The 25,946-nt window shown below is 47.5% G+C and overlaps 1 protein-coding gene across 1 annotated transcript; it reads left to right on the forward strand.

Moving 5' to 3' along the window:
- Positions 1-16,930: 16,930 nt before the first annotated feature.
- Positions 16,931-22,640, forward strand: C1QTNF8 (C1q and TNF related 8). The gene is made up of 3 exons (XM_063171406.1): positions 16,931-17,269; positions 19,470-19,705; positions 20,567-22,640. The coding sequence occupies exons 2-3, from the start codon at positions 19,486-19,488 to the stop codon at positions 21,112-21,114; spliced, it is 768 nt and encodes a 255-aa protein (XP_063027476.1). The 5' UTR covers positions 16,931-17,269; positions 19,470-19,485; the 3' UTR covers positions 21,115-22,640.
- The last annotated feature ends 3,306 nt before the right edge of the window (positions 22,641-25,946 follow it).

Genomic DNA, 25,946 nt, shown 5'->3' on the forward strand with positions numbered 1-25,946 from the left:
TTGCTGTTAAATTATTAAACTCCTTCTCTGGGGAGAAGAGATCAAATAAACATCCAGCATTCCATGGTTTTTGTGTCTCATAACCGAAGGAGGCTTGGGTGAGTGGAAAAGCAGCCTGGCTGTGGATAACCAGGCAACTGGAATAAAATCATCAGATGTTTGGGAATGCTGAGGACATGTGGAGCCCTCGAGAAATCAACAGCTTAAAACAACAGGAAAAAAAATAAAAACAATTGCATTGGGATGTGGACACCAAGATTTTCCCAGCCTGGAGGAAGTTGTGTCCCAACACCTTGGATGGAGGAGGTGGGACATTTGTCTGTGCTAAAAGGGACAAAAAGATGGGAATGGATCAGGGATTACATCATGGATCAGAGCAGGTTTGGTTGGACACGTGGGGAGGAAGAGCCAAGGAAGGAGAATCCAGCAGGAATGGGATCCCCCAGAGCAGCTGTGAGGGATGGGGTGGAAAATCCCCCCAGGACCAAGAGCTGGAGGAAAACCCTCTGGCTTTCATGGATGGCAGATATTCCATGAGTGGCAGATATTCCATGGATGGCAGATATTCCATGGATGGCAGATATTCCATGGATGGGAGCTATTCCATGGATGGGAGACATTCCATGGATGGGAGCTATTCCATGGATGGCAGATATTCCATGGATGGGAGCTATTCCATGGATGGGAGCTATTCCATGGATGGCAGATATTCCATGAGTGGCAGATATTCCATGGATGGCAGATATTCCATGAATGGCAGATATTCCATGGATGGGAGCTATTCCATGGATGGCAGATATTCCATGAGTGGCAGATATTCCATGGATGGCAGATATTCCATGAGTGGCAGATATTCCATGGATGGGAGACATTCCATGGATGGGAGCTATTCCATGGATGGGAGCTATTCCATGGATGGCAGATATTCCATGGATGGCAGATATTCCATGGATGGGAGCTATTCCATGGATGGCAGATATTCCATGGATGGCAGATATTCCATGGATGGCAGATATTCCATGAGTGGCAGATATTCCATGGATGGCAGATATTCCATGAGTGGCAGATATTCCATGAGTGGCAGATATTCCATGGATGGCAGATATTCCATGGATGGCAGATATTCCATGGATGGGAGCTATTCCATGGATGGGAGATATTCCATGGATGGCAGATATTCCATGGATGGGAGATATTCCATGGATGGCAGATATTCCATGAGTGGCAGATATTCCATGGATGGCAGATATTCCATGGATGGCAGATATTCCATGAGTGGCAGATATTCCATGGATGGCAGATATTCCATGAGTGGCAGATATTCCATGGATGGCAGATATTCCATGGATGGCAGATATTCCATGCCCCAATCCCAGCACCCTCACCCTTTTCCCAGCCTAAATTGGCTCTTCCCAATCTCATCTCCTTGCCTGGAGTTTGCCAGTGTTGGAAGTCAGGGAGAGGATCCAGGAGGGATGCAGTGGGTGCTGAGGTGAGGCATCCCTTCAGGTGGAATTCCTGCTCCAGGAAGGTGGGACAGGTGAGGCAGTGATGGATGGTTGGGAAGGAGCTGTTGGGAACAGCTCTTTTCCCACCTCTTTTTCACCTGGAATTAGGTCTGGATGACCCCACACAAAAATCAGGCATGGGAGAGCTTTGAGATCTCAGTCTTGGCAGGTTTTCCTTGTCAGAAGCCATCCCAAAGCAGAGACTCCCAAGGAAAGGAGCCTGATTTCACCATCCCAGGATTTCCTTCCTGATGGCTCAATCAGATCTGTGCAAATCCAGAGAAATTTGGTGTTTTCTGGAAGCTTTCCTGAAGGAAAACACAATCCCACATCGTTGGAAATTTGCTTTTTCAAAGAGGGTTTGGATGTTCAGCTTGATTTCCATCAGCAACAGGGAAATTTTCCTGGATCTTGATGGAATCTACCCCAAATAATGGAGTTAGAATGTGGGAAATTCAGGTTTTTCCCTTCAGACAGAGGACATTTCATCCCTTCTGCTGGTCCAGAGGATCCATCAATCCATATCTTTTTAGGAAAAAGCCTTTTCTGAGCTGTCCACACTCCAGGATTTTATGGTTTTCCTCTTTCACTCTCAGGTGAGTCAGGGTCAACACCAGCACTTGGCCAATTTGGAATAAATTTTCCACAAAATTCCCTTTCTCCTTTGTTTTCCACGATCAGGAAATTCTCTTTTCATGGATATGCAACCAGGAAAAGGAAACACAGAGGGAAAAACTATTGATCTAGAAGGAATCTTTGAGTTTTGGCTCCCCAAATATTGAGATAAAAATCAGGAAAATGGGATGGAAAAGGAAATTTTCCACGGCTTGTAGGCTGAGTTGAACAGATTGTGTGAAAAGTCCTGGGATGAAGCAGCACTTTTCGATCTGGAATCAATCCTGGCAGGAAGTGGAAACATTTGCCGTGGAGTGGGAAACAACACATGGTTGTTGCATTATATTTACCCAATAAAGTCCTTTTTTTTTTTTTTCATGTAGGATTGGAAAAAAACAGCATTTAATAAAAGAAGGATGCTGGGAATGCTTTACCAGTTAAGCAGGGAGAGATGAGGAGTATTTTTTTTTTTTTTTTGCCATTTTCTCAGGATTTTAGCAGGTAGGGAACGATCCTTCCATGATTTGGAAAAAACAAATGCTGGAAAATAAACAAATACTGATGTTTTTAAATTTGATTTTTTTTGTCTGATGACGTTGCAGGGATATAATCCTCCCGTGTGCAGATTCCAAATGATTCCATCTGCCATTCCCATGGAGCAGAGAGCCCCTGGACACCTTGGAGCTGAGCGCTCCCCAGTGCTCCCCGTGCCAGGCTGGGGGAGAAGCTGAATTCCTGCTTTGATTGCCACGTGTGTGGGATGGCACAGGAGGAGCGTGGGCAGGGAAGCGATGGAAGGAGCTCTCCCACCTCCTCACGGCATTTCAGGAGGAATCAGGCCCAGCCTGGGAGCAGAAGGAGCCGCTGGTGAGGGCTGGCGTTGTGTAACGGGATGGTGGCACGCGGGATGTGTCACCTCCTGTCCCCACACGGGGCTCCAGGTGAGGATCCTGCTGCAGGTGGCTGATCCAGCAGGGGTGGCAGCTTCCTCTTGGATGTGGTCATGGCACAGGGTCCAGCTGGTGAGCTGCAGGAGGGTTTTCTGTGCAAACCTCGGGAATTGTCTCCGTTAAGGTGATTTTAGGAGCACAAAGTGTGGCTGGGGCTCTGCCAGAGCCTCTCCTTCTCTGGATGGGGGGGGCAGCTGATGACCCCACTTGTCCAGGGGTTCAGAATCCCAGAATCCCAAAATTCCTGAGGTTGGAAAAGCTTCCAAGGTCATCGAGTCCAAGCTGTGCTTGATCCCCACCTTGTCTCCAGCCCAGTGCACCAGGAATTCCTTGGACACCTCCATGGATGGGAACCCCAAACTTCCCTGGGCAATTCCAAGTCCTGACCAGGCTTTCCATGGAGAAATTCCTCCTGATGTGCAACCTGAGCCTCCCCTGGCACAGCTTGAATCCTTGGATTTCTCAGACTTGTCGATGGCAAAAGCTCTGCCAGGTCCTTCACACCTGGAGGGAATTCCCAGGATGGGGACTGGGGAATGTCCAGCCGGGCCTTGGACACTTCCAGGGATCCAGGGGCAGCCACAGCTGCTCTGGGAATCTCTGCCAGGGTCTCTTCACCCTCCCAGGGAAAAATTCCTGCCCAGTATCCCATCTCTCCCATTCTCTGTGTCCTGTCCCTCCATCCCTTGTCCCAGGTCCCTCTCCAGCTCTCCTGGAGCCCCTTTAGGCTCTGGAAAAGGGGCTCTGAGGTGTCCCTGGACCCTTCTCCAGGCTGGATAATCCCAGTTTTCCCAGCCTGGCTCTGGAGCAGAGGGTCTCCAATCCTCTCCTCCCCTTCCCAGCTCCCACAAGGGCTCTCCAGTGATGGAAATGTTTCCATTTCCAGGGAAACAGCACCAATTCCTTAATTATTGCTGCTCAGAGCTGGTTTCCACAGAAACATTTTGAACTCTGAACCTGGAGGATTTTCTTCGCTTAGCCCTCCCTTATCCCATTCCTGATGGGAAATATCCCAACCCAGAGCAGCTCAGACCTTCCCAATGTCCTGAACATTTCCCAACCACGTAAACTAGGTTGGGAAAAGGTTCAGGATTCAAACCAAGGGGACACTTGTGCTTATTCCTCATCATTTTTAACCTCTGCCTGTTGGAAAACCTCTCTGTGGTCGTCTGGGAAGGGAGAGACAACTGGAGACCGGGAAAAAACAACTTTCCTTTTCTCGGAGTGCCTGCAGCTGTCAGCTGAACCCATTCCTGCCCTCTCCAGAACAACAGCTGGAGCAGCCAAAAATGGGATGCTGGGCATGAAGCAGAGCTCCTGCAGGGATCATTTACAGCCAGCACCTCGCAGATGCCACTTCCGTTCAAAAACATAAACTGGGCAGGAAAAAAACACCCCACAGATGGAAAAATTATTTGCCTGACATTGGGAATTCTTGTTGTTACATGACCCCCACCATGTGTTGCGCTGGAAAAGGCGGGAGTGGGGAGAAAAGGGAAACTGGAGGAAGGAGAAATTCTCCGTGAATTCGCTTTTCACCTGTTGTCTCAGCCTGGGGTGTCTGGGGATGTCTGGGGGCAAGATGGGGCCACTGGTCTGGCTCCAAGGATTCTCTTCCCCAGAAATATTTCCAAAAGGATGGAAATTTCTCGCCAGCAATTGGGGGTTTTTATTTGCTGGCTGGTGGAGTGGTGAAATTGGGTGTTCTTCCCTAGAAAATCCCATTCCAGCTCCAGTTGGAGTGAAGGAAAATTTGAAAATGGGCTCTGATCTGTTTGTTCCTGGCTAAGCAGGGAATGTGTGGCTGGAGAATGGGATGGTAGGGAATAGAGGGATGGGACAGAAATCCTGGCACAGGGACGTCCCTGTGGGCCACACACACCTCACTCCATCCTTGCTGCATCCAAACCTTGTGATCCCAAAATCCTGACACACGCAGAGCCATGGAGCTGGGATGAGGATGAGGGGAGCCTGCATGGATGGGGCATCAGGAAAAGCCTGGATATCAGGGAAAGGCTCTGTGGCGGGGCACTGAACGGGATTCCAGGGAATGGTCACATTCCCAAGGCTCCAGCAGCCTTTGCACAACGCTCTCAGGCACAGGGTGGGATTGTCGGGGTGTCCTGGGCAGGGCCAGGAGTTGGATTTGATGATTCCCATCCCTTCCAGCTCAGGATAATCCGCGATTCCATGAAAACATCCTTTCCACTAAAGGAATCATCAGCCCTTTTCCCTGCTGTGGAGATATCCGTGAGATTTGGGGAGATATTAATGTAATTTGTGAAGACATCAATGGAATCTGTAAAAACATCAATGTAATTTGGGAAGATATCAATAGAATTGTGAAAACATCAATGTAATTTGGGAAGACATCAGTGTAATTTGGGAAGACATCAATAGAATCTGCGAAAACATCAATGTAATTTTTTAATATATCAATGTAATTTAGGAAGATATCAATGTAATCTGTGAATATATCAGTGTAGTTTGTGAAGACATCAATAGAATCTGTGAAAACAATGTCATTTTTGAATATATCAATGAAATTTGGGAAGATATCAATATTATCTGTGAAAACATCAATGTAATTTGTGAATATATCAATGTAATTTGGGAATATATCAATGTAATATGGGAAGATATCAATATAAGCTGTGAAAACATCAATATAACCTATGAATATATCAATGTAATTTGGGAAGACATCAATAGAATCTGTGAAAACATCAATGTAATTTGTGGATATATCAATGTAATTTGGGAATATATCAACGTAATTTGGGAATAAATCAATGCAATTTGGGAAGATATCAATAGAATTGTGAAAATACCACTCTGAATTGTCAATATCCCAGGATATTGAGAAAACATTCCCAGGATTTCCCCTCCAATGCTCCCCAGGTCCAAAGTTCCTGCAAACACTGATTAGTTCCAGCCCTGCAGCTGATCCATCACTGCCTCCCCTCCGTGCTGCAGCTCTTGTCAGCATTTCAGGGCTTTGTCCAGGGCTCATTTCCAGCATCATCCACTCAATCCGAGCTGCTCCCCACACACAGCTCATCCCAGAGTGGCCAAAACCTGGGGACAAAGTGGGGACAAAGTGGGCACAAAGTAGGGACAGGAGCATGGGTGGGACAGAGGTGGGGAGGAGATGGGGGGCTCTGATGGGAGATGGAGGCAGAGCCTTCTCAGGTAGGGTGGAATGGGAAGAGAGAGGGGGAAAGAGGGGGAAAGAGGGAAAATAGCAGGAAAGAGGAGGAAAGAAAGGGGGAAAAAAGGGGGGAAATAGGGGAAAGGAAGGGGAAAAGAGGGAAAAGAGGGAGAAAAAAGGGGAAAGAGGGAAAAATAGAAGGAAAGAGGGGAATAGTCCTGGTACAAGGATACGGGAAAAGTGTGGATCCTCAGCAGTTCGATGCTAATCTAGGTGAATTCCTTTCATCTTCAGCTTGTGGCTCTTTTGGGGCTGGATTAGGGATCTGCGGGGTCTTTTCAGACCTGTCCTCGTGTGACACAGGGCTTTGCAATTTCCCACAACATTCCAAAAACCTGGAAGTTCCACAATGCGCATCCAAGCCTTGAGGACCAGGATGACAACTGTAGAACGGGGGAGACTTCCCTCCCCTCCTCTCTGTCCTCCCTTTCCATTAGCCTGGAATGACCCCCCCCCCCCTCCAATCTGGGCCTTTCTGGGTTGGAATTTCAGCATCACAGGCCTGGATTCACTTTCCCAGATCCCGGTGCTGCCCATCTCCCCCTCACTGTGAACCCGGGGAGCTGCAGAGCCCCGCATCCCCTCCCTGCAGAGCTTTGGGGAAAGGCAGCTGGGAGAGCTTCTCCTTGGAGCCTCAGCCTCCCCATTAGGAGCGAGCGGGAAGCATTTGCTGCTGCTGCTGATGGTGGTGGTGGGAGAATGTTCCCGGTGACAGGTCCCAAAATAATTGTGGAGGTGACAAGAGTGAGCGACACCGCTAATGAGCGCGAGTTGGTGGAGCTGCCACCGCTCCCGCGCAGCTCCGTGGTCCCCAGGGAGGCTCTGCCGCCCCCGCCGCGCCCGATTTAACGCAAAGTTTGGGAGTTTCACTTCGCCCCGAGCGCAGCTGAGGTGCTCCAACTTCTCCCCGTTCCTCTGGTGCAAGATAAACGTTAACTCTTCGCTGGGATTTGAGTTCCAGCCATTTTTTCCGTGACTCCGCGTCCCAAAAAATGTGCCCCGGTGTGGTGTCCTCACCCATTGGGATGATCCCAAAGGAGTTCGCCCCTTTTTTAGGATCATTTCCAGCTTTGGAAGGAGCAAATGTCACTTCCAAAGGGATCTTTTGCTGGTGGCTTTCAGGCAGTTGTGGTGCAAATGTTGGGAAAAGGATTTAGGATCAGGAAAGCTGAGTGTGGATGCAGGGCTGGAGTTTTGTCAGGATTTGGACATCTCTTTGTATACCCTTGGATTTTTTCCCAGCTCTGGAAATTTGGATTAAATGTCTTGGGAGGGACAAATCCTTCTGGATTTGGAGCAGAGCTGGACCCTGTCTGTGAATAAATGGAGACCTTCGGGGTGTGATGGTTTAATTTAGAGGTGGCACCTGACATTGGGCTGAGATGATCCCAACTTCACCCAGTCTGGGAATCTCCCAGATTTTGGGCTGGGAGCCATGAGGGATTTGGGATGTGGGTCCAAACTTCCACCCCGGAGCCTTTGGGATGCTCAGGGTACCAAGGAATGATTTTCTGCCTTATCACACACTGAGGAGAGAGGAATTCAGCTCCAAGTTCCTCTTGCACCAAATCCTGGTGGTCATTCCTGTTCCTCCCATCAAATCTCCCAGTGAACTTCCATTTGTGCCTCCAGCAGCAAGGACTTCCCATGATCCTGGGTGAAAAAGCTGACATTTTGCTGGAGAAATCAGCTGGATCTTCAGGAGCATCTCTTTGGGGTTTGTCCATGATTTTCATATCCAGACGAGCACAGGGAGTTCCTGTTTGTGCCAATCCAGCAAGGACACCCCATCCCCTCCCTCCTGACATTCCTTGGGGCAGGTTAAAGAGAGGAGGGAAAGTTGGGGTGAAGGGTTGAGAAGCAGCTGGAGGGGGGACACCAGGAGTGCAGGATTTGGAGAACATTTCTCCTGAGTTTTCCTCCTCAATCCCTGAGATCCCTTGAGCTCCAAGTCCTTTCCATGGGATGTGTCCTTCCCTCTCCATACCCAAAATCTTCCTACCTCCCCCTTAAATCCCTGCCAAACCCCAACTTCTGCTGAGATTACCCAAATTCCAACCCCTCCAGAAGTATTAAAACTTCCCAACATTATCCTTCCAGATAATTTAGTTTTCCTCTAAAGTAATTAAATCACTAATTTTCTGACCCTTTCCTTTTCATCTGGGAACTTGTGTTCTGGAGAGAATTCCAAACCCCCTCCTACTTTTCTTTCCTGCATGTTTCCCTCAGAGCATCCTAATTAATGATCATCAGCTTCAACGCCTCCAGATTACTGCAAATGAGTGATGCCTCCCTAATTAATAACGTCTTAATCACGTTATCACCCTTTGCCATTGCCAGACAGACTGCACAGAGAGGATTCCTTCCTTTGGGAAGCTCTCCACAGAAATGATGGATGGTTTGGAAGGAATCCCTCTGTGTTTGACACGTGTTTTCCCCGTGTTTATCCCCAACACCCCATTCCGAGATAACGTTATCAGCAAAGGCCTTATCAGGGCAGGTTTCCTTCGTTTATCACCTGCTCTGGGTGTCAGGGTTAACAGGGCTGGGATTCCTTGGATTTGCTCTCCTTCACCTGGGATAATTGCAATTAAAACATTGATTGTTTTCCTGCTGCAGATAAGGAGCCACATCCACGAGGGGCTGGAATCTCCAGGCCCCGCATTCCAGAAGGTTTTTCAGAGCAAATCTGGGAAATATTACAGATCTTTATTCCCCTCTAGTGGCACATCCACAAAAATCCAGCTGAATATCCAAACTGCTTCTTCCTCAGGGATCAGATTTTCTTATTGCTTTGCTTCCCAGTCTGAATATCCAGGTGGTGTTTGGTTATTAAATTGATTTTTGATACGTCGAGGGTGGAGGGAGCATTTCCAGCTGCTGCTTTTTCCAGGATGGGGATGGGGATCTCAACGCGTTGTCCTGGAAGAGAATCACGGGATAAAACCAGGAATAATTTGGAATTTGAGAAGGAAAATTGATGGGAAGAGGAGCAACTTGGGAGAGTCAGCATCACCTGCCTCAAAGGTGCTGGGAGAGCAACTGGATCCCAATCTCTGCATGGAAAAATGGGAACTATTCTGGGATTGTGTGACTTTTTATCCTGCAGGAGAAGGAGGCTGAGCCCATCTGGGTGCCCACATGTGGGACTGGGATCCAGGGCTGGGAACACTCCTGGAATTCCCAACTGGGCCACTTTGGATGGGTTCACCCTCTAAAGCAAACCCTGAAAATGAGAGAGATGTGGGAAACCTGCAAAGATGGGAGAGAGGGAATAACATCAGTGGGAAAATCCTGGTGTCTGTGAAATGTAAAATATTTCTCTTTTTAAAGCTTTTGTGGCAATTTTGGTTGACTCCAGAATTCCTCAGTTTCCAGCTTTGGATTTGATTCCTCCAGGCAAAATGGAATAGGGAAGCTCATGGCACCTCAATTCCCTTGGGAAGAAAAAACAAATAAAATCCACTATTTTAGCTCCAGGGTCAGCACTCACTGAAAAGTTCCTTTTAAAAATTAATAATGATGGAATTAACAGCAGAATTTCCTTCAGAATTGTTTTTCCTAAAATACAAGAGTGGCCTCTAGTGGTGTCATCCCCTGAGTCATCCTTCCCAGGGTATGAAAAATAAGTGATTCAACTTAATAATTAATAATAAATAATTGGTATTGGACTTATTAATTAATAATAAAAACATAATAGAAAATTTAAGAACTCTTTTGGGAACTCAACTCTCTTTTCCTAATGGTTTTTCTGCTCCTTATCAATTCTGATCTTCCCAAGCCAACCTTACATCAAAAATCAGACTGAAATGGGGTGAATTTTAAATTCGTATTATTTGGGACATTTGATGCTTTTACAATGGGAGATAAATATAATTCTGATTTATTTTTTTTAATGAATTAAGAATTTGAGCAAAGTTTTGTTTGGGGTCTGATTTGGGGTCTGCTTTGGGGCTTGGTTTGGGGTCTGATTTGAGGTTTGGTTTGGGGTTTGGTTTGGGGCCATGTCCAGGGCCCAGCTGCAGAATTTCCATGCAGCCCTTACAAAGAACAAAATAAAATCATTTTTCCCAGGATAAATCCACACATCCCACATTTGCTGTGCCCTCAGGAACACTCTGAGCCAGACTCTCCTTCACCCACCAGTGGCTTTTGATTCCCACCTGACCAGACAAGCCCTGCCTGAATAAATGATTTAAAACATTGAGAAACCACTTTTGGGAGTGGTGATCAGCGCCAGCTCTCTCCAAAGCTGTGCCAATCACTCTGGGAGATTATTTGGATTATTCCTGGATTATTTCCCACTTTTTGCTGCCAACTTCAGCCCCTGCTTTGTGCAACTGCCTGGCTATTCTCAGGTTCAGCAGGAAGGAAAATGATGATAAATAACTGTGCCAAAAACAGACAATGGTTTTGAGCTGCTCAGGAGGTTTGAGTAAAGCAGCAAATCCCACAAATTCCCTTTCAAAATGGAGGGGAAAGAGTGAGGATGGTGCTTGCTGGCAAGGGTTTATCGGGAATAGACATCACACAAAAAGCATCACTTATTTCTAAGAGAGTTCTTCAATCACAGGGGGAAAATATGTGGGAAGAGGAGTTGAATAGAAATCCTTTCTGGATTTATAGAAATGCTTGGATCTGGCTTTAGGGGCTGAAAATTGGGACTTTCTGCCCTAAAGGATGGATCTGTACAACAGAAAATCCAGTGGTTGTGTTGTGCTGTTCCTTGTTCCTTGCATATTCCCATGGCACAGGGAATGGCTCTGCCCAAAACAGGGCAAAGCTAGCCAGCCATCTGCAGGAGAATCCTGGAAATTATGGGAAAAACCACCTGGAAATTATGGGAAAAACCTCCTCAGAGTTATGGTAAAAACCTCCTGGGAATGATAGCAAAAACCTCCTGGGAGTTAGGGTAAAATCCTCCAGGGAATGATGGCAGAACCCCTGGAAATTATGGGAAAAACCTCTGGAAATTATGGGAAAAACTTCCTGAGAATTATGGCAAAATCCTCCTGGGAATTATTGCAAAAATCTTCTGGGAATGATGGCCAAAATCTCCTGGGAATGGTGGCAAAACCCCCTTGGGATTGATGGCCAAAGCCTCCTGGGAATCGTGGTAAAAAAAAACCTGGGAATTTTGGCAAAAATCTCCTAGGAATTATGGCAAAATCCTCCTGGGAATTACAGCAAAAACCTCCTGGGAATGATGGCCAAACCTCCCTAAACTGACATGGCTGGGGAAGAATAGTGGGAATTCATGGCCAAGCTCTGCTCTGGGCAAGGAGGAGGAGGAATTTCCCTTTAGGAAAACACAAAATTCCATTTTCTATGGAATGGGAATGGTTTGGGTGGGGAGGGACCATAAATCCCACCCAGTCCCAATCCCAATCCCAATCCCAATCCCAATCCCAATCCCAATCCCAATCCCAATCCCAATCCCAACCCCAGCACCTTCCAGGGTTCTCCAAGCCCCATCCTGAACATTCCAGGGCTGAGGCATCCACAGCTTCTCTGGGAATCACTGTAAAAAACCTCTTAAAACCACTGTAAAAAACCTCTAAATCTCGTCTAAATCAACCCATTTTTAGATTTAAAAAAAAAAAAAAAATTTTGGATCATTTTTATTGCCTTCAATGATTGCTGTTTTTGAGCCGCAGGAAGGACGCGGTGCCCTTGGCCGTGACTCGAGGCAGGGCAAGCTGTGCCCTCCCCGTGCTCCTCCAGGCGTGGCCCAGCTCCTTTCCTGGAGCACAATGATCTTCCCTGACCTTCCAGCTCAAGCTGTTCCCTGAAAAAAAAGGAGCTCCAGATGCTCCACAAAATCCCTTCTGCACCAAGGGATGCGGTTGGCTTGAGAAACTTGCCTGGAAAAGCTCCTTGGTGAGCTCAGCTTGGAGCATTCCAGCGTTCTTGGTGCTCTCAGGAATTTAAAATAAAAATTACGTGTAAAGTCATTGTGTTCCGGGTCCCCTTGGGAATTTAAAATAGCAAAATAAAAATTACATGTAAAATCCTTGGGTTCTTGGTGCTCTCGGGAATTTAAAATAGCAAAAAAAAAAAAAAAAAAGCGAAAGAATAAATGTAAAATCCTCAGGTTCTAGGGCCTCTCAGGAATTTAAAATAGCAGGAAATTAAATGTAAAATCCTTGGGTTCTAGGTCTTCTCATGATTTTAAAATAAAAATTAAATGTAAAATCCTTGGGTTCTTGGTCCCCTGAGGAATTTAAAAGATATTTTACAGCTGTGAACCATTCCCACTTTTCCTGCCTCTCCAGGGGCTCTGAGGTGCCCAAACTTTCCTTTCTCAGGGGAACATTCCCAATTTTCTCAGCCTCTTCTCTCCCATGGATATTGCTGAATTCCCTCTTTTTTGGACTCTCTATTCCTCATTTTTGTACACTGATTTTTGCCCTTTTTTTTTTTTTTTTTTTTTTCTCCCACGTGTACCAAATCCAAGCCCTATAAATCCACTGTGTAAACAGGAATATCCTTCCCTGAATGGGATTATTATTCCCAAAGAGCAAGCTGTCATTCCAAGAGGCAAAATCCTGTTTATTCTGGAGACACCAGCACTGCTTACATAAAATCCAGACTCAATGAAAAGCTCCCATTTGGACCATTCCTGGACAGTTTGGGGCCAGTTTTCCAGGTTTTCAGACCCCCAAATTCTCTTTTTTCTCCAGTTTAGTCCCTGTTTTCCTGTCCAGGTGTGGAAGTTCCTCACCCCCTGTGGAAGCAGAGCTGTGGCCCCTGAAATTCCAGATTTTTCTTGGCCTTGGAGAGTTTGGAGGAGCTGAGATCCAGAGGGTGCCCCATGGAGAGCTGGATCCTGCTTGGGGTCACGCCAGGACAGTGGGAAAACTTTTTAAAATAAAATTATTTTCATTAATAAAAACCTTTTCTTTATAAAAATATTTTACTTATAAAACTATTTTATCCATAAAGTATTTCACTCATAAAGCATTTTCCTTACAAAAATATTTTTCTTTTCAATTTTTGAATTTATTTTCTTTTTTTTTTGAATTTTTATTTTTTAATTTTTTTTAAATATATTTTTTTATTAAAAAAAATCATCACCTGCTCATTTCCTTAAACTCCACCAGTCCCAAACCATTCCTGACAAAACTCATCCGCCAAGGATTTTTTTTTCCCCTTATTTATCCCATCTCCACCCATGGATTTAAAGGTTGTTTTCCTTCTTTTATTTGGAAAAGCTGTTGCAGAGCTTTTCATTTTTTAATTAAAAAATATATATTTTTCTTTTCAATTTTTGACTATATTTCTATTCAAAAACCCTTTTTTTAATTAAAAAAAAAATCATCACCTGCTCATTTCCTTAAACTCCACCAATCCCAAACCATTCCTGACAAAACTCATCCGCCAAGGATTTTTTTTTTCCCCCTTATTTATCCCAGCTCCACCCATGGATTTAAAGGTTGTTTTCCTTCTTTTATTTGGAAAAGCTGCTGCAGAGCTGTGTCAGCTTTTCCATGGAAACAGCTCCACCTCTGCTCCAGGGCTCGGAGCACTGGGAATTGGGGCAGAATGGGAATTTCTGGGAGCTCTGATGGATCAGGAAAACCCCAGGGAAGGGAATATTTAAACCTGGGATGGGAAAGGCACAGAGAGGGCAAAACTCCCCTTTCCCTCCTGGCGTCCCCAGGCTGAGCCAAGATTCCCTTTCCCTTCTCATCCCTGCCCAAGGAATGGTGATGGAGCTGCCATGGGATACCTGGAGCTTCCACCCCTGCTGCAATTCATGGGAAGCAATCAAAGGAAAAGGGAAAAAGGGAAAGGGAAAGGGAAAAAAGAAAAGGGAAAGGGAAATGGAAAGGGAAAAGGAAAGGGAAAGGGAAAGGGAAATGGAAAGGAAAAGGAAATGGAAAGGAAAAGGAAAAGGAAAAGGAAAAGGAAAAGGAAAAGGAAAAGGAAAAGGAAAAGGAAAAGGAAAAGGAAAAGGAAAAGGAAAAGGAAAAGGAAAAGGAAAAGGAAAAGGAAACTTAAATTCAGAGCCCAAAGTGACTTTAGATAAATCCCCAAAGTGTTTTTCCCAAGGGTAAAAAAAGTGTGGGCATGAAAATCATGGGATTCTGGAATGATTTTGGTTAGGAGGGACCTTCAAGCTGATCCAGGCCCATGGGCAGGGACAATCCCCACCATCCCAGGGTGCTCCAAACCCCATCCAGCCTGGCCTGGGGCACTGCCAGGGATCCAGGGCAGCCCCAGCTGCTCTGGGAAATCCATTCCAGCCCCTCCCAGGGCAGAATTCCTTCCCAATATCCCATCCACATCTCCCCTCTTTCCCCTCAAAGCCATTCCTGCTTTTCCAGTTCATGCTGGAAATATAGAAATGCACAAATCCCAGAGTTTTTATTGTGGCTTCGTTGTTTCCTTTTTCTTCCCCTTTCTCCTGCTTAAAAAGATGCCGAAAACTCCCAAAGAAAAATTCTTTCCATGTGATCCCAGCACTTTCCCTCTTGGCTGGAACTCTGGATGTGGTTTTGGGTTCTGTGGTGGAGTTTTTTTTCATCCTTTTTTTTTTTTTTTTTTTTTTTTTATAATCCCATTTTTTTCACTTTTTATTTCCATCCCTGGGAGAGGCCCTGCAGAATTCCAGACTGGCAGCGAATCCTGAGGAATCCAGAGCGGGACAAAGGCTCGGGAGCGCGGCACAAGTTGGTGCAAGCAAAGAAAAGCAGGGAAAAAATTCCTTTTGCCGAGGTTTCCTAAGGATCCAGGCTGACTTTCCGTGTTTCTCTTGGATCCCAGCACGGGAGCTGCAGCCTGCCTGGAGAGCTGCAGCAGCTCGGGAACAGCGAGGGAAGGAGAATCCAGGGATCCTGAGGGACCAGGTGAGCTCCAGGGATCGGGATAAGGGGATGGGATCCCTGTGGGAGCAGAGCATTCCCACCCTGCCTGAGAGATTCCTTGGGAAAAGCGGGAATGAGGGGGTTTGGGCGTGCTGGGATGGCTTTAATTTGTCCCAATTAAAATTCCCGATCCCATTATCCACCCTGCACACGCCAGGACGGAGATTTCCCAGCGGGATGGGGATGGATCCGCCGTGCCCGAGGGACACGGGGCAGGAAGGAGCCGCTTCCCGGAGCCTCCACAGGCGTGGAAACTTCCAGGGAATTCTCCTTTCCAGCCCTTTGGGATTTGCTGCTCCCTAGAATTCCTCCAGGGAATTCTCCTTTCCAGACATTTGGAATGTGCTGCTCGCTCCGGGATGGGATCCAGGCACCGCATCCTGGGATGGGGAGAAAATCCCACCCGGGACCCTCTGCAGGGACAGCCCCGAATTCCCGCTGAATCCCCAAATCCCGGGGAAGCTGCTTCTCCATAGGGAAAGGTGAGGGAGGGATCGGTCGCTTCCATCGGGGGGGTTTGTCCTGCGGGAGAAGCTGCCCTGGGAATGACTTTTACTGTAATTCCTGCTGAATCACCGCCTGCGCTGCCTCGGGAGCCGGGAATTCTGCCAGGGAGCCGCCCAGCCTGGAGCAGGGACAATTCCAGGACACCGCAGGAGTCAGAGGTGCGGGCAGGGACACGGGGAGGGAGAGAGGGAAGAGCTGTTCCCTTGGGAACTGGGATCATCCTCCTGCTCCCTGTCAGAGTTCCTTGGGAATCAGGAGCATCCTCCTGCTCCCTGTCCTAGGGCAGGGTGGAATCCTGGGATAAAGAGAAGGAAAAAGGGAAAAATTGTTCCCTTTGGAATCATAAACCTCCTCCTGCTCCCTGTCCATGTTCCCTTGGGAATTGGGATCATCCTCCTGCTCCCTGTCCTAGGGCACGGTAGAACTTTGGGATAAAGAAAAAGGAAAAAGCGAAAAGTTGTTCCCTTGGGAATCATAAAACTCCTCCTGCTCCCTGTCCATGTTTCCCTGGGAATCAGGAGCATCCTCCTGCCCCCTGTCCTAGGGCAGGGTAGAAATTTGGGGATAAAGAGAAAGAAAAAGGGGGAAACGGTTCCTTTGGGAATCACAAACCTCCTCCTGCTCCCTGTCCTAGGGCAGGGTGGAATCCTGGGATAAAGAAAAGGAAAAAGGGAAAAATTGTTCCCTTGGCAATCACAAACCTCCTCCTGCTAGGGCAGGACGGAACCTTGGGAATTTGCAGGAATCCAGGGAACATTTCCATCCAGGCACAGCCTCTCCTCCTGCAGCATCCCCATGGAATTGTGGTAAATCCTTTCAATCACCCCGGGGTGCAGGGATATTTCCTTGGGAACCTCATTTCTTCCCATTCCTGGTGAATTCCTGGTGAATTCCCAGCAGGTGAGCACCTCAGTGGTTGCTGCTCAGGGCTGGCTCCTCCCAGGACAGAGGAATTCAGGGAATCATCCCCACTGGAACAGGCCTAGGCTAAAAAGCATCAGAAAAGTAAAAATAAACTGGATAATTGGAAAAAAGAGCTGTGAATTCCCAGACAAATGTTCACCCAGGCACTGCAAATCCAGCTGCAGCTCCACTCCTGGATCTCTCCATGGCTGGGTCCTGTTTTCCCCTCCGTTCCTGCCTCTCTCCCAGTGTCCAGCCCCTCTTCTCCATCATCCCAGGCTTGGATAAACACCCGGGACAAGGACCTCGCTCATGCTCCAACCACGACAGGCAGTGGGAATTCCCAACCCTCTTCCTTTTTGGGATGCAAATATTCCTGCCTGGGAGTTCTCAAATCACTCCTGCCACAGCCCAGCTCCTGCAGGACCTCCGGGGTATTTTGTCAGCACAGAATCCAGCAGAATTTTCCTTGGAAAACTCACAAAATCCTCCCGTGCTTTGGGCTTTTCCACAAGGAGCTGCCCACTAAGAAATTTTAGATCCTCCAGGGAGAGAAAATAAAAACAAATCCCGGGGAAATCCTTTCCAAGAGGAAGAGCAGTGTTGGACAATCCCAGCCCTGAGGATGCCTCGTTTCCTGCTGCTCCCGATCCAAGGAGCTCCGGAGCTGTGAGGAGATCCAGGCTGAGATTCAGAAGATAAAAGGTAAAAAGGCACAATCAGAATATTTTCCATATTTCTGGAATGGTGCTGAGCCTCAGAGCTGGCACATCCGTGAGTTTTCCATCAATTTTTCAGGTTTAACTGTGGGGTTTTAATCGAGGTTTGTCCTGAATTAAAAGGGGCAGTGCCTGGTGTTGTCCATGGATTTAAATCAAGGATTGTCATGGATTTCTTTCCCAAGTAAAGCCCTCGGAATAACCCTAGGAAGGAAAACATCAGCAGGAATTCAGAGCGTGGCTCAGGGAGTCCTGGAATTCCTGAGGCTGGAAAAGCCCTCCAAGACCATCAAATCCATCCTGGGCTGGTTTTTAGGATTTTCTGCCCATTTAATCTTCCTGTGTTTCTATTCCCAGTTGGAAACTCAAAGATGGCTTTAAAAATTATTTAATTACGTGGAATTCAAGCAATGAATGCTGGTGGAAAAGAGGGATTGATCCCTCCTCCAGCTGCTCCTGGAATGAGGTACAACTACAAATCCAAAGGTATTTCCAGTCCTGATGGATTTCAGGAAAGAGCATTCTCTGCTCTCAGAGGCAAAGTCATTATTTTCCTGCTAATAAGGATTTCTTGGCTTTCCAGGAAGCTGGAACGGTGTGAGTGACGCTTCTTTTGCAGCAGGGAAGAATGGGAAGCAAACATTTCCCAGGAATGCTGGTCCAATCCCACTCCTGACAGGTTTCTCCTCCTTTTTTCCTCCCCTGGCTCATTTTGTTCCCAGGGAAGCAGCTCCAAGGCTGGAAGTTCTCCCTCTGGGTGTCCATGGAATGAAACCCATGAAATCCATGAATCCTGGATTTCCATGGAATCCAGGCCATCCAGCACCCCCTTCCCAACCCATTCCAGGAATTCCAGCTGGTGGCAGAGGAGCCATTCCCAGCCCAGGGTCAGCCCGAGTCCGTCTCACTAATTGGACTTTGGAGAGGATCCACGGAGGCGTCGATCCAAGAAATCTGTCCTGGATGAGGCCCCACTGCAATCAGTGCAATGACACCAATTACACATGGAATGGGAACCAGTGGCCAATCTCCAGCTCCAGTCTTTCCTTGGGAACACGTCAGTGAGGAGCCAGAGAAAATTCCTCTTCTTTTCACCTGTTCCTAGGGAGGGATTGGAGCTGAATCTGGGAGGAATCCAGGGAAAAAATGCTTCAGATGGAGAGATGGAGATGGATGGAGATAAAAGAGGAATTTTCACCCTGGATTTCACCCAGAATCAGCTGCAATTTTCCTTAGGAACAGGTCAATGATGAGCCAGAGAAAATTTCTCTTTTTTCCCCATGTGAGGGAATTTTTTCCCTGGATTTCTCCCAGTATGAGTTGCAATCCCTCTCTAAGAACAGGCGAAAAGAAGAGGAATTTTCTCCCTGGATTCCTCCCACTGTCAACTCCAATCTTTCCTTAGGAACAGGTTAATGATGAGCCAGAGAAAATTCCTCTCTTTTCCCCATCAGAGACATTTTCTCCCTGGATCTCTCCCAGCATCCAGAACCTTTGGAGCTCACCAGGAGCAGATGAAAATCTAAGGATTCCCAAACCCCGGGGTTTGTGCTGAGAAAATCCAGTTTGGTGCAGCTCTTTGGGTTTCCATTCCACACATGGGACAATCAAACTGGAAAATACACGCAGGAAATCCAAGAATAAGGGAATAGATAAACCATGGAACGAAGTCACCAGCAAGAGGCTGCCAGACAACATTTAAAGATTGAAATACTTTTGATTTCTTTTGGGTTAGGTTTTCTTCTGGGCTTTTCCTCCCCCCAAAAAATTAGGTTTCAGCTCTATATTTAAATAAAATCCATATTTTGCCCTTCATTTTGAATTTTTTTGGATACTGAAGCCCAAACAAACCAACAGAGCATCACTTTTGTCTTTTCCCCAGAAATTTCCCGTAGCACTTGTTCCAGGAGCTTTTCCAGCGGAGCTTCTCCTCCCAGCAGGTTTTGTTTGGCTTGGGATTTTTCCCCCCCCCCCATCCTTTTGTTGACCTGGTGTCTCTCAGCAGCTGTCACAGGTAATGCCAGCCAGGAATCGCCTTTTCCAGCGCTCCGAGGGTCACCGCTCCCACCTGGAGTCTCCCGGCGCCGCTCCAGGAGCCGTCAATGATTAACCCCAAGGAAAGCACTCGCCAGCTGGCCCTGATTGGGATCGCCCCGTTAATGGTTTGTGTTCCCTCTCCTCCCCAGCTGCTCCCCAGGGAGGATGAGCTCCGTGATCCTGCTGCTGCTGCTGCTGCTGCTGCTTCCCGCCGGGGACGCCGGTTCTGAGGAGCTGCCCAGGCGGCGCCTGGCGTGCGTCAGGTGCTGCGGGCCCTCGGAGCAGCCCGTGTCCATCTTCTCCCAAAGGTCTGCCAGGATGAGCGGCCATCCCCAATATCCCCTGCCCAAAATCCAGCCCACCATCGACATCACCATCCTCAAAGGTGGGTGAAGCTCGCTCGCCCCTTGGCCTTCTCCTTGCTGATCTTCCTTGGGGCTTCCCTACGGAAAAATTCAGCTCAAAAGTCAAGAACGAGCAAAAGGGGTGCCCAAAAGTGCCCATAATATGGTTGTGCCCAGAAGTGCCCAAAACGAGGTTAAGGGGTGCCCAAAATGTGGTTGTGCCCAAAACAAGGTCAAGGGGTGCCCAAAATAAGGTCAAGAATGTCCAAAAATGTGTCCAAGTAAAAGTTGAGGGGTGCCCAAAAGGTTGTCATGCCCAAAATGTGTCCCAAACAATGTCAAGGGGTGTCCAAAATGTGGTGGTGTCTAAACTTATCCCAACGTGCCAAAAACAAGGTCAAGGCATCCCCAAAATATAGTGGTGCCCAAACATGGCCCTAGGTTAATCCTTCTGGGAATTGGGAAGCTGCCGATATCTGATTGATGTTCCCAGATTAATTCTTCTGGGAATTGGGCAGCTGCTGATATCAGGTTGATATTCCCAGATTAATTCTTCTGGGAATTGGGCAGCTGCTGATATCTGACCATGGATTAATCCCTCTGGGGATTGGGAAGGTGCTGTTATCTGATCAATATTTCTGGGTTAATCCTTCAGAGGAATTGGGAAGGTGCTACTGATATCTGATTGATATTCCCAGATTAATCCCTCTGGGAACTGGGAGGGTGCTGATATCTGACCATGGATTAATCGCTCTGGGAATTGGGAGGGTGCTGATATCTGACCGATATTCCCAGGTTGGGCAAATGCTCCAGCACCTCCCCTGCTCCCTGTCCCCAGGCCATTCCCACCACCTGACCTCCCCACCCTCGTGTTCTCCCTCTTTCCCCCTCACCCCGGGCAGGCGAGAAGGGCGAGATGGGCGAGCGCGGGTTCCCCGGAGCCGCGGGGAAGGTGGGAGAGCGCGGATCCCGCGGGCTGAGCGGCCGCAAGGGCCAGAAGGGGCAGCCGGGCCCCCAGGGCCACCCCTGCAAGCAGCTCTTCGCCGCCTTCTCCGTGGGCCGCCGCAAGCCCCTGCACAGCTCCGACTACTTCCAGCTCGTCACCTTCGACACGGAGCTCGTCAACCTCTACCAGCACTTCAACATGTTCTCCGGAAAGTTCTTCTGCTACGTGCCCGGCGTTTACTACTTCAGCCTCAACGTGCACACCTGGAACTTCAAGGAGACCTACGTGCACGTGATGAGGAACGAGCAGGCCGTGGCCATCCTGTACGCCCAGCCCAGCGACAGGAGCATCATGCAGAGCCAGAGCCTGATGCTGGATCTGCAGGAAGGGGAGGAGGTTTGGGTCAGGATGTTCAAGAGGGAGAGGGAAAACGCCATTTACAGCGAGGAGTCGGATCTTTACATCATCTTCAACGGGCACCTGATCAAACCCGCCCTGGAGTAGGAGCTCCTCGGCTCCAGGGAAAAGCTTTGGGCCACCCAGCAGTGTCTTCCCTCTAAAAGTGCATCTTGAATTCCATCTGGGATGGTTGTAAACCTGGAAGAGTTGTTTTTCCACATCTGTGTGTCTCCAACTGCTCAAGAATTCCAGAAGGTTCCCAGCTCCCTTTGTGGCCCCTCAGGAGCATCCCTGGAGTTTGTTCAATTGACAGCAAAAATTTCCCTTCTTTCTCTGGGGGCAATTTTATCTCCTTTAACCCAAAGAATTCCCAAAAGGAAGTCGTCACCAGTTCTTTTTCCTCTAAATCAATGCCAAATCTTCAAGATCTCCCATTCCACTTGGAATATTTGCAGCCCTTGGAAGGGTGGTTTTTCCACTCATTTATGGATGGAGGGAACTGTTCCAAATGCACAAAAATTCCAGAAGTTTTCCAACTCCCTGTGTAGCCCCTCAGGAGCATCCCTGAAGAGCTGCAAACTTAGCAGCAAAATTTTCTCTTCTTTCTGCATCTCCCATTCCATTTGGAATATTTGCAACCCTTGGAAGGGTGGGTTTCCACCCCTGTGTGGACAAAGGTGGCTGTTCCACCTGCACAAAAATTCCAGAAGGTTCCCAGCTCCCTGTGTAGCCCCTCAGGAACATCCCCAAAAATTTGCCAAGTTGGCAGCAGAATCCCCCTCCTTTGCTGTGCTTTAGATAAAGAATTATAATAATTAGGATATGATTACAATAAAATAATTATCCTTGAGGACCAGAGTGGTTATCCAGGTGCTAATTAAGGAATTTTGTTATTCCTGCAAAAATCTCAGCGAATAAGAGCCACCCCCCTCAGCAGCATCAGGTTGGCTCCTCTCAGGCAGGAATTTTGGCATTAAAATCAATATTTTGCACAGGAATTAATCCCAAGTTCCAGTTGGGTTCCATTCTGTGTCACATTCCATGGTTCCAGCAGAATGGTGGAATTAGAGCAATAACAGCAGACGGATTCAGGAAAGCTTTTCCAGGGAAACGGATCTTGGTACAATCACAGGCTCCAGAGGAAAACTTCCCAGAAGAAAATCCAGCCTGGGAATGTGCTTCCCAACTGGACAAAATGCTGGGAATTTGGGAGTTGCCATGCTGGAATTTCAGGCTCTGCTCCCATCTGGACGTTCCCATTCTGGAGCACCATAATTTCTGGGAAAGGGAGGAAAAACTGGAAAGAAAAAGGTTTTTGTTGTGGTTTTTTGTTCTTTTTTTGAGCATTTGGGGTTTTTCCTCAGAAATTACCATCTTGGAGCACCATAATTTCTGGAAAATGGAGGAAAAATGGGAAAGAAAAATGAGTTTTTCTTCAAGCAGTGATTTTTGGGAATTTTGGGTTTTTCCCTAAAAAATTATGGATAGAACCATGGTGCATGCAGCAAACCCCCATCATTTTATCCCATTCCTTCTTTTCATTTTTCCCAGTCTCTCATTTGCTTCCCAAACCTTTTGTACAAAGAATCCAGGGAAATTCCTGCCAGGAAAATGCTTCCATGGATCTCACCTTCCCCAGCTTTGGGAAAAGTAGCTGAAATAAAGATTTTGCTTTCAGTACCTGGGGTTGTTTCTCTCTTTTTCATAATTTTTTCCACAAGTTTTTCCACATTCCCTAGCTAAAAACACCACACTGACCCTGGAAAAGTCTTGGGGGGCAATTTAATGCAAAGAATTCCCAAAAGGAAGCTGTCACCAACTCCTTTTCCTCTAAATCAATCCCAAATCTTCAAGGTCTCCCAATTTTCCTGAAAATAGGGACTTCTAAGTAGAAAATTCCAGATAAAAATTGATCCCAAGCCTTGAATCCTTGAATGTGCTCCTGCTTCCCTTAACCCGCATCCTGAAAAGGAAACCTGGAAAATTTCCATTTTTAACGCCACACTGGAGATCTCCACATCTTTCCCCCTCCTTTTCCCACTTCTAAACCCTTCCCTGTCCCATCCCTGGGTTGGAGAAATAACTCCAAGGTGGGCAGGAGCTCTGTGGTGGAGCAGGAGCATTCCCAGCTGCTCTGGAATTCCTCATTCCTCACAGATCCAGCAGTTTTCACACAATTTTGGCTCATTCCCTTCTCCCATTTGCTGCACTGATTAAAATTGCAATTAAAAATATTTCTGATTATTGCCAGGGATGGAAAAAAAACCACACCCAGAACATTTTCAATCCACAGAATTACACAGAAGTTCCTTTTTCCAGGGAAGCAGCAAAAATCCATCATTTTTATCCCTGAATAAACTCATCTCCAGGGGAGATATTTGGATTTTGGAGCTCTCATGACTCATCCCAGTGCCAGGAGCAGGGGAATCATTAAATCCACATCGATTCCAGGGGCACAACGACCTTTCCAAGCATCCAAAGGGATCCACAGGATCCAAATTATCCCTAATGGCCTAAAAACCACTGGGAATCTCAACTTGCCGAGGCTTTGGGGGAAAACTGGAATATGACAAAGCTGAACGTTCCCACTGCCACATTTTAAATCACTTTTACAGGGCTGGACACCCCTTTTGGGAAGGAAATTTCCCAAAAATCCAATTTAAACCTCCACTGCTCTGCTCGTTGAGCTCCCTCTATCCTGGGAATGCCAAAATTCCTCGTTCCCATCTCCTCCCAAACTATTTTGGGGATAAAGAGGGAAATCATGAAATCTGCATCAATTCCAGGGGCAAAACCCAGAGTGTGCCCACAGGATCCAGATGGCCTAAAATCCACCAGGAGTCTCAGCCTGCTGAGGTTTTTTGGGAATCAATTGGAACCTCTAAAAGCTGAATGTCCAAAGAATTTCCCACTTCCACCTTTTAAAATCCCTTTTCGGGGCTGGAATCCCTAAAATCCAAATTAAACCCCCTCTGCTCTGTGTGGTTCTGCTCCCTCCATCCCAGGAATGCCACAACCCCTCATTCCCATCTCCTCCCAGCCCGTTTTGGGGACAAACAGCCTGTTTGGGTGTGGTTCCATCTCTCTGGATGGATTTTTCTCAGGAATAACAACAGGCACCGGTGCCTTGGGCAAACTCTTCCCTTCCTCTCCAGGAGGAAACTTTGGATTTACAACAGGAACGGCGAGATAACATCGAGGCTGATAAGGAAACCAGGCAACAAACCAGGCTAATGGATTGCCTCTGGATGAGTGGAATGGGATTTAATGGCTCCAGCAAGGATCTATCCCACCCCAAGGATTGGGAGAAAATGCAGGAGATGGGAGGGGAGAGTGGGAAAACAAACAGAGAGTGCTTCCAAGCCAGGGAGCAATCCTGGCTAAAAGCTCCAGGATGGAGACTTTGGCCTTCCACACCCTCCCTGCAGGCTGGGAATGGCAATTCCCAATCCTTGGACAGGCTGGGATTGGCAATTCCCAAACCTGGATAGGCTGAGAAAGGCAATTCCCAATCCTTGGACAGGCTGGGAATGGCAATTCCCAAACCTGGATAGGCTGGGATTGGCAATTCCCAAACCTGGATAGGCTGAGAAAGGCAATTCCCAAACCCAGAACAGGCTGAGAATGGCAATTCCCAAACCTGGATAGGCTGGGAATGGCAATTCCCAAATCTGCACAGGCTGAGAATGGCAATTCCCAAACCCAGAACAGGCTGAGAATGGCAATTCCCAAACCCTGGATAGGCTGGGAATGGCAATTCCCAAATCTGCACAGGCTGGGAATGGCAATTCCCAAACCCTGGATAGGCTGGGAATGGCAATTCCCAAACCCAGGACAGGCTGGGAATCTCAATTCCCAATCATCAGACAGGCTGGGAATGGCAATTCCCAATCCCTGGGCAGTCTGGCAATCTCAATTCCCAAAGCCAGGACAGGCTGGAATCTCCATCCCTCCCTGGAATGAGAGGTGGGATTCATTTGGGTGTTCCCTGTTCTTGCTCCCTGCTCTGTCCCTGTAAATCCTGAGGATTCCTCATTCTCCTCCTGATTTTCCACAGTGGTTTTATTTTTCCTGGCAAGAGCCAGAAAATCCGTGTGTGCTCTCTGCCCTCAGCACCTTTTCCTTGCTTAATTTGGGGAAATTTCCTGTTCTCTCCCAGGTTTTGCAGTAAAATCCCTGGGATTCGGATGGGACAGGGCCTTCCTGTGGGGATAACTCAGGATTTGTGTCCCTGCAGGGCTGGATTTGGCCCCAGCAGAGATGTGGGAAAAGCTCCATCCCCTCAGGAATGGGCAAACAGGGAGAGGAGCTGGGTCCCTGGGATGAGGAGGGATTTGCTTCCCTGTTCCCAAAGCTGTGGATGTTCCCTCCCCAGCTGCATTTGTATTCCAGCCAAAAGCTGCTGCAGAGATTTGGGCACCCAACAATCCCTGCCAGACATGGGGAATGACAGCCTAATGCTATTTCCAGGGAAAATCACATTAAAATCCAAGGAATTGGGTTTTCTCTGGATGGTTCTGGAAGCAAATCCCTCTCTGCTGGCTCCAGGCTGGAATGCTGCAATCTCAGCCTCCCCAAGGCCATTCCAGGAGTGAAATTCCACGTGCAGGAAACTGAGGAATTGCCGCTGGATTTGGGGTTTTGCTGATCCAAAACCCAGGACAGAGCCTGAGTGAATTCCCAAGGGATCACATTGGAATCATCTCCCTTTTTAAGAATCCAAAACAATTCCTCCACCATATCATTTCTCGCTGGATTTTGTGTTTTTATCCCTGTTAAGTCAGAATCCTGAATTTTTCCAGGATGGAAAGGACACCAGGACAGGGATGGGCTCAGTGATCACAGTGATCCTGTGATTCCAGGGATGCAGAACCCTCCATTCCCATTCCCATTCCCATTCCCATTCCCATTCCCATTCCCATTCCCATTCCCATTGC

The sequence above is a fragment of the Melospiza melodia genome, chromosome 18 (assembly GCF_035770615.1).
Source record: "Melospiza melodia melodia isolate bMelMel2 chromosome 18, bMelMel2.pri, whole genome shotgun sequence".
Taxonomy (NCBI): Eukaryota; Metazoa; Chordata; class Aves; order Passeriformes; family Passerellidae; genus Melospiza; species Melospiza melodia.